The sequence below is a fragment of the Labrus bergylta genome, chromosome 15 (genome assembly GCF_963930695.1).
Source record: "Labrus bergylta chromosome 15, fLabBer1.1, whole genome shotgun sequence".
NCBI lineage: Eukaryota > Metazoa > Chordata > Actinopteri > Labriformes > Labridae > Labrus > Labrus bergylta.
The window spans coordinates 18,233,379-18,249,541 of NC_089209.1; the positions used below are offsets into that span (position 1 = coordinate 18,233,379).

At 40.3% G+C, this 16,163-nt stretch overlaps 1 protein-coding gene across 2 annotated transcripts in view; it reads right to left on the reverse strand.

The window, feature by feature from the left end:
- Nucleotides 1-468: 468 nt before the first annotated feature.
- Nucleotides 469-16,163, reverse strand: part of plcb1l (phospholipase C beta 1-like) — a 115,082-nt gene continuing 99,387 nt past the window's right edge. Inside the window, exons 33-34 of one of the 2 annotated variants that reach the window (XM_065963435.1) lie at nucleotides 15,797-15,821; nucleotides 2,444-2,620 (exon numbers count right to left, since the gene is read on the reverse strand). In XM_065963435.1, coding sequence (XP_065819507.1) covers nucleotides 2,580-2,620; nucleotides 15,797-15,821 — 66 coding nt within the window. In that variant the 3' untranslated portion in view covers nucleotides 2,444-2,579. Of the gene's footprint in view, nucleotides 2,621-15,796; nucleotides 15,822-16,163 lie in introns of both variants that reach the window. The other variant, XM_020632388.3, reaches the window with a different exon arrangement.

Sequence of the window (16,163 nt, forward strand, 5' to 3'; positions counted from 1 at the left end):
TCGCCACACGGATGCTGCCACACACACCTTCATGCAGTCGGTTTTCTTGTAATGCATAAACACACTTTTGTAATAGTTTAACAATCGTTTAAATGTGATCTTATTCTATTCCTCTGCCGACGTTGTGCAGTCATTTCTATGCTATAAGAAAAAGTACACGACACTGAAATCTCTTTAAGTTTTAAAAAAAGCCATGAAAAGACAAAACCTGTGACAAACATAACCCACAATTAAGGACTAAATAAAACAAAGAGTTAAGACATTTCACACGCTGACACACTCTTTGTTAATTGAACACAAATAAGTAATGTATATATATATAACAGTAAAGACAACAAAGTGATGTATAATGACAAGTTATTTAAATCAAAGAACAAAAACATAAAAGATGTCAAATAAAAGTGGTGAAAACATCGATAGGTTTGACCAATGACCAAACAAAAGACACACAACTCAACTCCAGAAAAGTACAATAATAGCCACATTTATTTAATTACAGGCAAATTCCCTTTACACTATATTTACTTTATATCAACTTTATGTCATACATACATTTACATTTTCCAGAGTGCATACACGTAAGTTGTTGACAAAGGGAAGGGCGAGGGCGGTGTTAATTAAAGTTGTTCAAGACGTAAAAGAAGGAGGTCTCCCATTTTCACACATGACACATGTCAAATACTGCTCGTCACAAGCATTACTCAGTAGTGGTACTGTACTTAAAAAGTGCACACGGTCTAGTCAATATCAGCTTCATATAGAATAGAATATAATGGCAATATAAACAATGATGCATTTCACACATTCAACATCAAACAAGGCAAACCTATTCAAAGGCACAGGACTCTCACATCAATATCATCTTTTGAAAAAGTAGTTTGTACTTACATGTAAGGTAATCCTACACTTTCAACTTTTTTTTTTATTTTTTATTTTTTACCAGCTAAAATGTAAATTCATATCAAATGACCCGTGAGTGAAATGGCACTGGACATTTACGGAAGTTAAAACCACTTCCTTGTGGTTACTGAATGGGCACAGTTTCTTGGTAAAAAAAAAAAAAAAAAAGGGAAACATCTCTGTAATTCATTCCATTATGTGAACGCTGGTGCTTGTCAGATAGAAATTGAGCGTTTGGGATCTGTTATAACATAACGGAACTATTTTTCTGTCTTCAACAGCTTATTTTTTTTGGGTGAGAATAATACCAGTTGGCCGACATATTTCCTGTAGTCCAAGACATCTGCTCTGTGTACAGTTGAAGTGCACACACTCTCCCCTGTAAGAACACAATGGACCAGTTTAGAGGAAGGCCACTTCTATAAATCTACAGCAGGATCCTCTTTTTCTGTTTACGTCCTGGTTTTATATGTTTTAAAACGAAGCAAACAAAGGTTAAGAATGCAATGTGCTATATGTTAGCTGGGGCCTAGCTACTGTTGGATCTAAAACTCATCATATTATACCACAGTGATGTCTCAGGTCCACACTGTTTTGCAGGTTTTGTTGAAATGCTTCAGGACAAATTTTTTTTTTTTTTACATTTAATAAACTGCTACAGAGCTACTGTAACATTTACAGTTGTTCAAATACATGCAGATACTGTACAACACACTTTCCCCTCACTTCATGTCTGGATAGAAATGCCCCAAAACAATGTCAACAACTAGCCAAAAAAAGGATGGCAGAGCACTGCGAGTATCATACAAACCAAATAATGGTTAATAAGGTATGGGTTTTAAAACAATATAGCAGCAACACATAGGCTTAGTTCTGTGAGAACAAATGGAGAACCAGCAAGCCACCAGTGCCTCCGGGTTAAAGTAAATAACTTACATAGTTATCTGGTGATAATGTCAGTGCAAATATGTAAGGATGAGTCTAACTCTTCTAACAATGGAAGCTTTAAAGGCTGAATATGCAGTGGTTAAGAGTAAGAGTTGACTCTGCTTTAATGTCAGTGTTCACCAGTAGGGAATTCAAACACCTTGGCACCACACCTTACTCACCCCCACCCCCTCTGAAGATATCGTGATTATTAAAAAAGAATAAAAAAGAAACTACTCCTTCTGTGCAATGCTTCAAGTATGTTATTTCCTGCAAACAGTTAGTGCTTAATGACACATCCTGTGGCCGTACCGAAAGAGACGACAACATAAAGGTGACATATAAATACACAAAAAGTCACTATTTACATCAAACGGTTTCCAGACAGGACTGCACTCTACGCAGAGAGGACCTCTACTCACCAGTCCAGGCTCAGATTTGATCTAATCCTCCCATTGGTTACAAACAGGACCAAAGTTGGAGCAGTCTCAGCTTATCCAAGATCTGTGATCACAATCACATCCACCAGTCAATGTCCAGTGTGAAGAAACATGCCAAGGCAAAATCTCTAAAGGGGCGTGTCGTAGACGCGTTCCGACGAGCCCTCCTCCATGTCGTCCTCGGACTGCGACGCCTTGTGGTTGAGCTTCTCTGTTGTTGAAGAGGAAACTAGGTTTCCATGGACGCCATCGTCGTTGAGTTTGGCCTTGCTGCTGTCCTGAACAAACTCCTGGATCTCCACGGGTAGCCTCCTAAATTTGTCCTGGTACTCCTGGTCCAGGTCGCTCTGTAGCTGTTGAGGAAGAAAATACACATTAGCCAAGAAAATCTCCACGAGGAAACAAAAGTACAAGACGATTTGATCTGTAATTTGTTGTTATTATTAGTATGTTTGATGATGTTAACAAAGAGTCAGATCAGGTTGTGTCAATATGCTCACACAGCTCTCAGCTAGCTCTTCAATTAGCTTATGACAACAACAACAACTCTCTGTGGAAGTTGTGGAGGCAATTGAAGCATTTATTTCTCAGGTTAAACAAGCTTTAGCGATGATCAAGACTCTTGACTATCTCCAAATTCAGTTGAAGTGCTACTCAAACATCGTTGATTTCCTAGATTTCACCATGGCGTGAAAGTGTAGGACTGTTTTTGAAACATGGTTAGTTGACTTCTCAAAAATACAATACTTCTGGAAGAGTGAGGGATAAAGATAAAGATTTAAAAGTTTAACTGGTGCTTCTCTTTTCGTTTTCTCAATTCAGGCTTTGACAAGTACAAAACATGAATGATAGAATTTTCAGAACAGGATATATAAAGAGAGCTATACAGAAAGTGATAGCAAGTTAGATTTCCACACATTATATTCAAAAATAGAATGTTACTTTCCATTTTTTTTTTAAAATCCAATTTGCTATGGCTAACAAAAAAATTGGAAATGATTAGCGTACACAATACGCATGGGGACCAACTCCACTGTGCTAACAACTCCATAGAAACCTTTGGCAACAATAGCACCCATTTCAAGTTTGTGGCCAACTATTTGTCAACTAATTGTTTCAACAACCCCCGTGAAAAAAAACCTGACGCTTTACCTGCTACAAACACCAATATGTTAGCTAGCCAGTCTTTAACTTTTTCTGTTTGATGTTTTCACCCTTGCAGATAGTTTACTTTACACTCTGGTAAACTTAGATTGTCGTGTTTAAATGTGACATTGATGAGGGCTGTGAGGGCGTAAGAAATCACAGCAGTAATTGTGTTTTGTGTGTATATCTCATTCTGCTAGTTAATTTAAATTCTGCTTTATCTGCAACTTAAAATAGAGACAGAAAAAGAAACATCCGAGGCAGAGGGATGCATCTTTAATGGCATTGAGCCCGGACATTTAGCACTGAATATCTGTCTTGATCCATAGAGGTAGACAAGGATCCCATCTCCCTCACGTAGGAATAAAAGTAGAAGCTGTTTTTCTCCCAGGCATAGACGCCCCCAATGATTACAGATGACATGATTGTATTCATTTCATTGTGAGCCAATAATTGCTGTAATGCTGATTTCTCTGTTTAACTACCCGGCTGGCTCCCATGGGAGAGCAGTAATTAAAAGAAAAGTCGCTAAGATGAATGGTGTCAGAGTCTCAGAGTTTGATACGTCAGCACTAAGAGGGATCGAAAATACCTGAGTGTTCTGACAGAACTGATCTAGGATTCATATTTTGTCCCAGAGTTCTTTGATAATTGAACATGGGCCCACTTCAGACTCACACCCAACTTCTTACTTAAAATTGAACAGAAAGCTCATCATCATGGACTCACACAGGACAAATCCAAGGTTGGCGATAATTGGTGCAATAAATCTGCAAAAAGTGGGAGACTCAGACGCAATGCTGAAAGTTACAAATCATGAGGCTTAGTTCTCTTGGATGAATTCATCTACATCTATCCTCCAATTAATATGGCAGACAAGTACTCACAGCAGGCTGAATGAAGTCCTAAATTGTTAAAGAAATATTCACAAGCCCGTACAAGAACAGTTGAATGGAGAGGAGCACAATGAAGGTCAAGGACTGCCATCCGACTCTCTCCACTTCCCAATATTCCTATCCCAAAAATGAGAAAATCTGATTGCTTCAAAGCTCTCACAGCACTTTAATGCATTGTTATACAGTACATTACATTGACATTGGATCAAGTAGATTATGATTAAACCATGTATGTCAAATGACAGGGTGGGCATAGAGTCTCTCTATCTTTAGAGCATTGACCAAATTAAAGTCTATAGAATATCAAAAACAGAACATATGCTGAGATTCTTTTGCTTGTTTACTTTATATTGATCAGCATTTCCCTGTATAAAGCAAACCGCAACCACCGGGTTTGAACAATGAAGCCAATGCGGAAGTATAAAAACCTGCAGTTCTCGAGTGTCTACTCGAGGTTGACTGCAAAAGCCCCGGGAGTCTCACAGAGACTAATTCAAAAATGCTTGTTTTTACAGCAGAAAGAAGCATTCTTGTTAAAAAAAACAAATTTGGTCCAAAAGCTAATTTCTTAACGGCATACACTGTACGGTGGCTGAATATTTTTTTTATAACTCATTCATTGATGATAATAAGGCGTTATTCACAAGAGTTATTCATCATAAGGGTCTTACTAACAGGCGGGCGTGTTGTAGTTGTGTCAAGGCCTGTCTCACTTCCAGCTCTTTGCCTGTTACACGGTTGACAGAAAGTTAGTTTGAACCAGCATTTCCAACATGGCCACCCCCGTGATGGGCTTGTGTGACATAACACAGACTTCGTCCATGTTATATACAATGATTTCAAGCCAACAATCTTTTTTTTCTTGTAAGCATGAAAAACGTAGTATTGTGATTATTAAAACCTCTTAAAAATGATTTTGTAGAAAAATAAATCCAACATTTTAGCATTTTTTTTTCACCTCATCTCCGTGTAAAGCTCCACAAGGCTAAACACCTAATGCAACTTCAGATTAATCCACAAGTTTATTTTCCATTTTCTCATCTGTATTTACATTTAACTGTTATTTGTCTATGTATTAACATTTCAGTCACTGTATATTACTGTATATTGCCATAGTGTGTGAAAACATGAAAAACATGACTAGAGAGAAGTGCAGAATCAATCAGCCATTGTACACGATGCTGTGTTTGTCTTGGATAAAGGAGCTCATGACTTGTGTCTTCCTAATGTTTGGAGTGGTACAGCGGAGCCTGATGAAGCCCCCACTGAGCACAGCATCTAAAGGTGACCTTCTCTGGAACATGCCTCTCTCTCTCTTTCTATTCCCCCTCTTTCTTTCTTTCCTTCTTTTTTCATTCTCTCTCTCTCTCTCTCTCTCTCTCTCTCTTAGACTCAGAGCAAACATCCAGCACATCACAACCAGATGGCTAAAGATGCACCACAACTCCTCTCTCTCTCTCTCTCCCTCTGCTCTGCACTGCGCATGACCTACTTAGGGGTGGGACACTGCACACCAAATGTATGTGTGTATGCATGTGCGTGTGTGTAAATGTGCAGCCTGCCCTTACCCCGCCTGCTGATGTGCAAACACCCTCTGATTAAATCTGTCATTTTTCTCTCATCTGATGACACATGTGAAGGAGGTGGAAGCAGGGGCAGAGGAGATAGAGGGGCACCAGACAGCTCTCAGAAAGGAAAGGGTGCGTGTTTCACTCTGCTGTCTTGCTTGTGTGTCCTCTGCGTGTAATCAACAGCTCAGAAGCGACTATCAGCAGCTCTGGGGTGCTGAGCGATGAGGACAGCATCTTGTTTTCACCAAGCGGACAGTTTGAGTTTGAAGAAAATCGTGTGGCAGTGTGGCAGCAAGATTCTGGGATTAGAGAGATGAGAGCTACAATGGCTCAGTGGGTATCAATGGCTTTGACTGCTACCTTCCATCAGACATATTTTCAGTTTGTCTGTCAGGATCTTCAAGTAGAGGAAACAGAATGACACCACTGAAACATATTTATCAGGCTTTTTTTGGACTCAGTGGAGTCAACTCTGGCTCCCTTTTTGCCATACAAAAAGATGGCAAACAAGAAAACGACTTCAGTTATCCCCAAGGCAAGCAGTCATATATCTCTGCAATCCGCAAAGATCCGTTTACATCCATTACTGTTTTCCAATAAGCACTGTGCAAAGTGTGACTGTGGAAAGGACAGGGGATAGATAATTGCATAGTGAAAATATTTGAAAAAAGGAACAGCAAAAGATTGCCTGCAGGAGATGACGCAACACAATTGGTGACGGGAGAAATATCATTACAGAGAACAACTCTGATCTGTTTGTAGATCACGTGGTTGTCAGTTTGACCTTCTCACAAGAGCAAAACAAGGACAAGTACAAGTGGCTGAGTGAGAGAAAACCGTCCGCTAATTACTGCACATTGATATAAACAACAAGTCAAGCAGATGTAGTAAAAATTCCCTCTGAGAGTTGCAGAGATATCTTTAAGTCCAGGTTGATGTTGGAGCCAATTTTATAGATGTTGTCCAAAAAAACACGAAGGGATGATGACTTTAAAAGTGTTGGATGTTGTAATGTTTGGGAGTTTGTTTTTAGGAAGAAAAAAAAAAGAGTAATCAGTTTTTTAGTTTAGCCTTTAGTAAAACATTTATAAGGTTGTTTCATAATAAGCATATGAATTCTATAGCTATAGAGGACAAACTTATTTTTATGAGATCACAGTGACAATGACCTTCAACCTTTGAAGTCCAAGTGGACGTTTGTGCCAACTATCATGAAATTCCCTCAAGGCGTCCTTATTATGTCTCAGTCACAAAAACAGGATGGACAGAGGGACAGTCAGAAGAAAGGATGTTCAGATGGAGAACAAGAAAAGAAGTCTACAGCCGCGTTCTTCACTGGGGCGGAGAAATAATAATGGACTCCTAGAGGGTTCAGCTTAGAGGGTTATTGAACTCCACGGTCCTCGTCTGGTTGACAAGAAGAGATGTTTTAAGACAGACTGACTGGAAAGAATAGAACAGTATTCATGTGCTTTGTGTGTTGACTTGTATGCATAGAGTATATATACATATATATGTTAGAGCGCATGTAGTCAAGACTCTGTTTTTACACCAATCAGTTGCAGTTATCCAGCCCACTTTGGAATCGGTCTTTCTCCTCTGAAGACCTTTTCATCTGTCAACAAACCAGACACACACACATGCACACACACGCGCGTGCGCACGTGCACACACACACACACACACACACACACACACACACACACACACACACACACACACACATTTCTGCCTTTCTTAAAATACAGCTCTCAGTGACCTTCTTCACCAGCTGTCCTCGTTTTGTAAAGCTATCAAGGGAAGCAGAGAAGGCCTCCATAGAGCCAAATTAATTCTTTGCTTTGAGCCGTGACATAACGCCTGCTGCAGCACCACAAAAAAGCCTTCAGCACCACGACTCACCGCTCTGCATCTATAGTATGTAGCTTGGCCTCCGTTTAGAGGAAATGTGTGCTTCTGCGCCTCTTTTCAACAAATACATGTTTGATCTGGCTTCTCCTTTACAATCAATTGTGAATGAATCCAAACATCTTCTCTGACATGTTGGGTGTGATGTGTATTGGTGTGCAGCATGACCTTGACATATGCTGCATATTCACACGCAGCCCAATTAGGCTAAATCTAACATCTCATGTCCAAGAGACGAGACAAGGTCACCACCCTGTCAGCATCATAGGCTTTTGGAAGAGAAAGGAGCACCGCTGTGCATCAAAGGTTAGTTGTGCATGTGTGTGTGTGTGTGTGTGTGTATGTGTGTGTGTGTGTGGGGAGTGAGCTACAGGGAGAGAGAGCAACATTCCTTCATTTACATTTTTTCCCCCTCTGCTTGAGCCATAAGTATGAAATGAACTACGGCAGCCTAATGCAAAGAAAAGAGTAGCTCAGATAATGAAGGAAAGAGACAGAAGAATATCCTGCATGTTCCTTTTCTATCCACTTTTTCTGTGTGTGTGTGTTTGATTACATGTGTGTGTGTGTGCGCGTGCGTTTCAGAACCCTGTCCTTACTCCTCTCTCTCATAATTCATCTGTTGCACTGCAGGAGTTTTTCTAAGATTCCTCTCTTCAGGTCCAGGAATATGAAAACACTTCTTGCATACCTCCACCGTTCGTGTGCAGTAACGAGTGTTTCCCTAAAAGGATTGGTTCAAAAAGAAAGGTTAGCCTTGAAATTTGCTTTGTGGTGTCTTGATATTTTTTCATTCAGATGTGGATTCTAAAATGAAGGTGGTTTGTGTAGCATTTAAAAAAAAAATGTTTCTTTGTTTGACTGTGATGTGAAAATAGATAACAAGATTGATTGATTGCTTTTGAATGAGTCCACTCATTCATCACAATATCTACATTATTGTTTTTGGCTAGTTGGGCGAAGCACCACAATCTTGAGAAACACAGACATATTATCCCCTTCAATAATGGCACAACCGCTATGACATACTATTTTCAGATTCAAAACAGCACTTCACAAACACTGGCTGCACTTCTACCGACACATAATATGAGACAAGTGCTCCTCACTAGGTCAGTCTCACAGGAACTCATCCCAGTCCTTGCATACAAAAACAACTATGGTCGGAAGTCCTTTCGTACATACACCAAAATTGGAATGAGAATCACATTATCCCCATCACATTAGTACTTTACCATCTACCTCATATTTCAAAAATACATAAACTACACCTTCTCCACACTTACACTTGCACTCCTCATTGTTCATGTATTGTTCAAGTATTGTTTGCACTATCTGTACTGTTTGTTTTTATTTGTCAGTATCTGCCTAGCCCATGCTAATGTTCTATAAATGTGGTTGTCTTGATGTGTCATGACTGTGGTTTATGTTTCATGTTCTGCAGAACAGGAACCTGCTGGAAACCAGTTTTTAAACTGAGTCAGGCCCGTTAAACTTAATGTTACTTTCCTGTATAATAAATGAAATGAAATGAACCAGTAGGGGAACATAGCTTTAATCCAACTCTTTCACTTCTGTGGGATATTTCTCCCTCCATTGCAGCTAAATCCTTTTTGACATTCAACCAGCTGGTTGCTTACATTGTTTGTCTGCATTTTGGAGCAGAGCAGGCAGTGTACAGACGGTCTATCAGATCTTTGTGCTGAAAACATGATGACAGCTGCAGAGTGGAAAAAACATTACAGGTGTGGAGCAAAAATAAAACAAAACTATGAGCTGAAAGATACTAAAAAAGACCGGAGGGGTAAAGTGGAGTAGGCGGCTGTTTCTCCATGACTTTGCCATTTTGGAGAGGAGGTCCTTCTCAATTAACAAAGAGCCATTTTATTCGTTTTTTAATATTTAAATATTGCTGCGTGACTTCTGTTACGTCTTCTCTACTATCAAAGCACAGAGAGTAAACATATGGAATATTATTCCTGGCTTTTCTGAAGTTCCAGTATCTGCTATTGTATCATCCTACTGCTGTGGGGCGCTCCAGCTAATTTCTTGGACTGTAAAGTTTGGCGGCACAAAATCAAACGTGTTGAGTTAAGAATATTAGTGAGATAAGTATCTGCAACAGACAAATTCATTTATGCCAATAACAATTGTGAATCATTTCAGTTTTGGTACAAATGCTAAATTTAAAGAGAAATGTTCTGATACCTTTTTTCCTCCCAGATGTGAGTTCTGACTTGCGTTTGTAAATCTCCCGATAAATAATATAGATGTGATACCAAAGCAAAAGTCTAAAAAACATACTGTCCAGAGTACATCACCTGAAGAGTGTGAAAGGGATGATGATTTTCAATGTGATACTACTTATTCAGTGTTTTAATAATTGGGTCCTTTTATTTTGGATGTGAGGACATTTTGTCTCGACTCCATGAAAAAAAAAAAAAATTGTGAATTACGAACACTGAAGGAAAACTTGCATAATAACAAGAACAGCACTAAGACTAAAGCTGAGCTAGCTTGTGCTCGGCAGGCAGCTCCTCCAGACATCCGGAGTGCTGAAGTGATGGAGAAACTCTGACTTTTAACCATGAAAATGCTTAACTTTCAGTCCTTTGGTTAAATCTAAGCCAGCAATGTATTTTTGTTTTGGCAACAATTTCATCACAAATCACCTATATTCAAGTTTTTTTTTCTGCTCTGAAACTGAAGTTGTTTTTTGCAACAATAATACATCCTTGGTGGGAGGAAAGATCTGAACTGCTCCATCTATCTTTGAGCAACAAAAAAAAATTCCTTTCTATTGAAATACATTGATTTTCTGGGGTCTATATTTGATCCTCATGTATTGCTGTATTTGAGGAATTTTCTTATACCAATACAAGTAGCCTTTTCTCATGTACCCAACTGTTTTCAACAAACTCCTACTACCAATGAAAAGCCAACACATGCACTACTAACATACAGAGCGTTTAACCTGTTACATCATCTTCCTCACTTAGCCTTTGCTTAATGCTGTAGTCACCTTGTATAAAAAGTGGCTCACACTGACCCCCCAAACCGCCGAACCCACCAGTAAAGAGGATACTCTCCAGCAGGATTTCAGTGGTGAATGTTCCTTAGACAGTGCACAACCCTGGAGAGCTTCATTAGCACATGTGGGCATACATAATGAAGCCTCATGCACTGATCTAAAATAGCAGCCAGCAGAATAGAGCAGAAGAGTAACCAAGCGTGCAACATGTACGCGCACTCACACACTCACAATGGATTTTATTTCACTGTCTCTGGTCTGCACTCAGTGTTCCCTGTGGACGCTGTGTGTGCGTGTGTGTGTGTGTGTGTGTGTGTGTGTGTGTGTGTGTGTGTGTGTGTGTGTGTGTGTGTGTGTGTGTGTGTGTGTGTGTGTGTGTGTGTGTGTGTGTGTGTGTGTGTGTGTGCGTGTTTATGGTCACAAGTGCATTATTGATACAAACCCGGCAGGCTGGGATGATGCACATCATCATGTGTCATGAGCGAACAGTGGCCACACCATATAACACAAAGTGAGAGACAGAGAGGGCTGCTACATGCTCACCCTGTTCCTCCCCTCAGACCTCCCTGTCTCCTCTAACCTGTTTGCTCTCCCTCTCTTTATCCCTGCCTCCTCCTTCTCCTCCTCTTCCTCCTCCTCCTCCTCCTCTTTCTCCTGCTTTCTTCCTCCTCCAGTTACCATCCTGAGATTGCGTCATGAAGAGTCGGTTCCAAATTAACAGATTGCGGAGAGTCATGGAGGGTAGAGGAGAATATGAGAGGTGGGGAGGGGGGAGAGTGGGGGACCCGAGTTTCCATGACGACCGCACAGGACTCCTGCGAGCAGAACGAATGGGTGTGTGCGTCCTTGCATGTACGGCTTTGTGTGCTGGTCAAGGCTTGCACAGTGGGGAGACACCATCAGATTTTATTCCCTTTTCCGTTGAAGTAAGAAAGAGTCAGCATCTTTTAGAACAAATGACGTACATTCAAACACACATACGCACACACACCAACGCATACTGTTATCACTATATCTTTGTATTACAGCAAAAAAAAGGTATGATGAGGGGATGACTGATATACTAAAAGTACAAAATGGCCTGGTTAGTCTTGTGTGAGTGTAAGAGCTTTAAAGAGGCTGAGATGGACGACTACTTTTGACAGTATTACCTGTACCCTGGGTAAAAGAAAAAAAGACTGTACTAGCGTCTATCTCAGACAAAAATTCTGAAAATTTAAGCTCAAAAGTCCGTATTGATTGGATAAACAATCCAGTATATCCAGTATTTACAATGGATAAACAGATAACCACAATGAACATGTGGTGATTTTAGGTGGATGTATTAAAAAAAAACACTTGACCACGTTGTCCGAGTGGTAAGAGATGTAAGAAAAAGCAGGATCAGCAGGGTCTTGTCTATCATGCAAGGTGACGCTAACTCCCGGGGAGCTGTTTGATTGGATCATTTACAGGACGGTGACACCTGAGTGCGCATGCTGAGAGTGACGACAACGTCTCTCTCGCTTTTGTCCTTCAATTTACAACCTCAGAGTTGACCAAGCAATACTTTACAGCCTTACTGACTGAAGTTCTTAATATTGCAGAAGTCAGAGCTTAAAGAAACATTTGACATCCCTTCAGCTTAAACAAAAACAATAGGACATGATACCTCTGTCAGCGCTTGTACGGAGCTGGTGGCCATATTTTCAAACTTGCAACTGAAGTGAACCACATGTTCAAGCATGCAGACATGGCTGCAAACATACAGATGTTGTTTCATCAGGATGGGGAATATCTTTTTCTTTGTCCTTCAAACATATTTGGTTCAACTTAAGACAACATGGAGGCCAAGAGCATAGCATTTTTTTGTCCCAAGTTCCTTGGACAGAAGGGGGAATCCTTGAGCTCTTTGAAAGAATGATTTTATTTTTTATGACAGTTGTTGGCACACTGTGAGGTTCCTTTAGAAAGGGCTGTGCCAGCATACGATGCTTATAGAGTAGCAACCCTGAACACATACAAAGACAAACCAGTGTTTTGGTTGCATGCCGATATACAGAGGCTGTAGTCCTCAAAGTTGGTGGTCCGGGTTCAACCCTCTGCACCTTTCCTGCATCGTCACTCCCCTACTCTCTCTTTGTGATTTCAAACTTTATCCAACTTTATCCACACGCCCAAAAATAAATCTTAAAAAACAAACAAACAACAACCAGAACAAGCAAGGACATCTGGTAACTAAACAGCATTGCATTGCCTACATGAGCTAGTTTTTAGGTTGGTATACATGGTTACACACACACACACACACACACACACACACACACACACACACACACACACACACACACACACACACACACACACACACACACACACACACACACACACACTGCTGTAGAAGGCTGCTCAGCTCTCAGGGTCTACTACACCAGGGATAGTTATAGCTGTCCATTAGTAGCTGCTCTGAGCCCAAAGGAGAAACTGGGTCAGAACTGTGTGAGAGAGAAAGTATGTTGTATCTTCCTCTCTCTGATTTATGAAAAACTAACACTCACACACACACACACACACACGCACACACGCACACACACACACACACACACACACACACACACACACACACACACACACACACACACACACACACACACACACACACACACACACACACACTCACTCACACGCGCCACAAACCTAGGGACACACATCAAAAGCATTTTTATAACAGCCCTGCCCTGGTTATTTATACACTAAACTATTAGCCTCAGTTTGAGCTCACCGCATCCTGTCCTTCAGTCCTTATGCTGTTTATGTTTATGAGTCTGTCTGTTGTTGTTTTCATCCATCCAAAGATTAAAGGAGTGGTTAACGGATATCCTGTACGCTAATTTAACAGTGCGTCTGTTCGCCTTGAATATAAGAGAAGTTGTAAACATGTTGAATGGAACTCATTCATCAATGCGAGAGCATTAATTACAAGAGCCAAGTGCCTCACAATGGTTCATATTCATCACACTCACATGCACAGATGGTATCAGAGCTGCCATGCAAGGCCAATGACCTGCTCCTTGGGAGGACTTTGGGGTTCAGTGTTTTTTCTCAAGGACATTTCTGAATCATGTCCGACAGAGTAGAAATGTTTTTCCACGGCTGTATGCAACCGAAACCAAATGGGTGCTAAACTTATTAGTTGTTTTTAAGATGGCACTCTTTAACTGGCAGCACGTTACACTATAGCTCTGTTTGTCTTTCTGTGTTTAAAGAGTATTTTGTGTAATAAGTGCTCTTTTTCCCCCCTTTATGTTACTCTTCAACAAATATAACATAGTTGAAGCAAAACCATTGATGAGTCATTCATGAGAGTGTTTGTCTTCCTTTTACTGGTGTTTGACCTTCTGGGAAACTTCAACCACTCAGCCATCGGTCCATTGCTTTCTCCAGGGATTAGCTGTTAGTTATTAGCTGTTCTTCTATGAGTATGAAGGTATTTTCAAGCAAATAGAAATCCTTTCCCCTGAAAGTATTTCTGGCTTTGTCAGAAAGAGAATCAAATAAAGACCCAAATATGTGAGATGTGGAAAAGTCACAGCATGAGTATATGGCTAAAAGAAAACAACTGAAATCTGTCTATCCTGAAGGTATAAAATGAAAGTCTGAAAAGCGCTATTTTGTTTAACATTGTTGTCACAAATTTCACCAAAAAATCCTTAAAATCGAGTCTCAAACAGGAATGCATGCTTATTTCTGCTGCTATTAATCCAGCGTTGTGGGCATTATTATGGATTTTCTAACAAACAAAACCCTGGCCATTGTTTGCTACCAATCCTCAGAGCTGTTTCCTCCGACATCTCTCATATATTTTGCCTGCAGATGACTATTGTTGCATGAGAATGGTAAGACCCTTCTTCAGGCAAATTCATATTCCCATGGTGTGGATGAACATTTACAGAAGTAGTTGTGACAGCGGGTCTGATGATGGACCATCAGTTACAATTTTGTGGGAAAGAAACCATCGCAAAAAAGAGAAGAAGTGGTTGTGACACACCGCTGTTATTCCAGTGTTAACGGCAAGGATAGTCTGGAAACGACTAAACAATGTTTAGTGTCCCCCCCCCCACACACAATGCAGTATTATGATAAAATGTTAAAGACAGACTGTGTTGGGCTGGATGTCTACACTCCATCTCCCACACTCAAATCTGAATGGTTTCAGAGGCACAAGGCGCTGTCACTTTGAGAGTGGGTGGTTACGGAGCTGTCTCCAACAGAACACTGTTTCATAAAAAAAAAAAAAACACACTACTACTTCAAGAGCTGACACGGTAAATGTACTCTTTGCTCTTCATTTGACGACAAGAGTGAAAACAGGACAGGAGAGAAATAACAGCGCATCTACTTGGCAAGCAGAAGTCATCTTAATTAAACTGGGAGCGCGGTTTGTGCTGCATTACATTCAAAATCTTGTCAGAACCATTTTGAGAGGGATCGAGAAGGGAAACAAGAGAATGACAGCTAAAGACTTACTATAAATGATTATTATTATTATCATCCTTGTACAAAATCAAGTGTCACTGACTTTTAAAAATGTACACATTGTTAAATAGTACATCATTATTTATATTACATATGTTAGTAGGTTATTTTGATATATCTTATTGATCAATGTGGTGAAATTCTTGCCTTTCACACTCACACTGACACACAGGATTAAATTCAGGCACTCCAACTGTGGTGTGATCTCACTATACACAAGCCAATCTGCTGCCCCTGTTATGTTGTTATGCTGCCATGCCACACTCTAAGACAGCCACACTGTATTCCATGTTCTTGGAGAACATAATTTCAATCATTCATACAGTATTCTGCACTGTAGTAATGATTAGTAAGTGCCAGCAATATCAGAGATGCATATTCATTTGTTGGCGGACAGCATATTAATACTGCCACACTGATGATGTTTTCATTCTGACCACTTGGATGCAATGCAGGTCGTACCATGCTGTCCAGCTGCACAATCATCCTACAATGACAGTCACAGAGACAACCTTGGGATTAGTGTAATGCATGCAGGAAAGTCAGTCATAAATTCCCATAAACACTCTGAAGCATCCCTTTTACTTCAAACCTATGTTCTGTGAATGCAGCATAATATAGTGTAATGGCGTGTGGTACTACATCCTGACAGAGGAAGTGCAATCATAACAACAGTCAAAGACTGATGAAGCCACAGAGAGGTTACTAAGGAATCAAGCAAAGCACCTGTACACCTAGCAAACAACTCATTTGCATACTAATACTGTTTATGAAACCAATAAAGACTGCCAGGTATCCGTATTACATCCAGGAAGATTTATCCCGATAT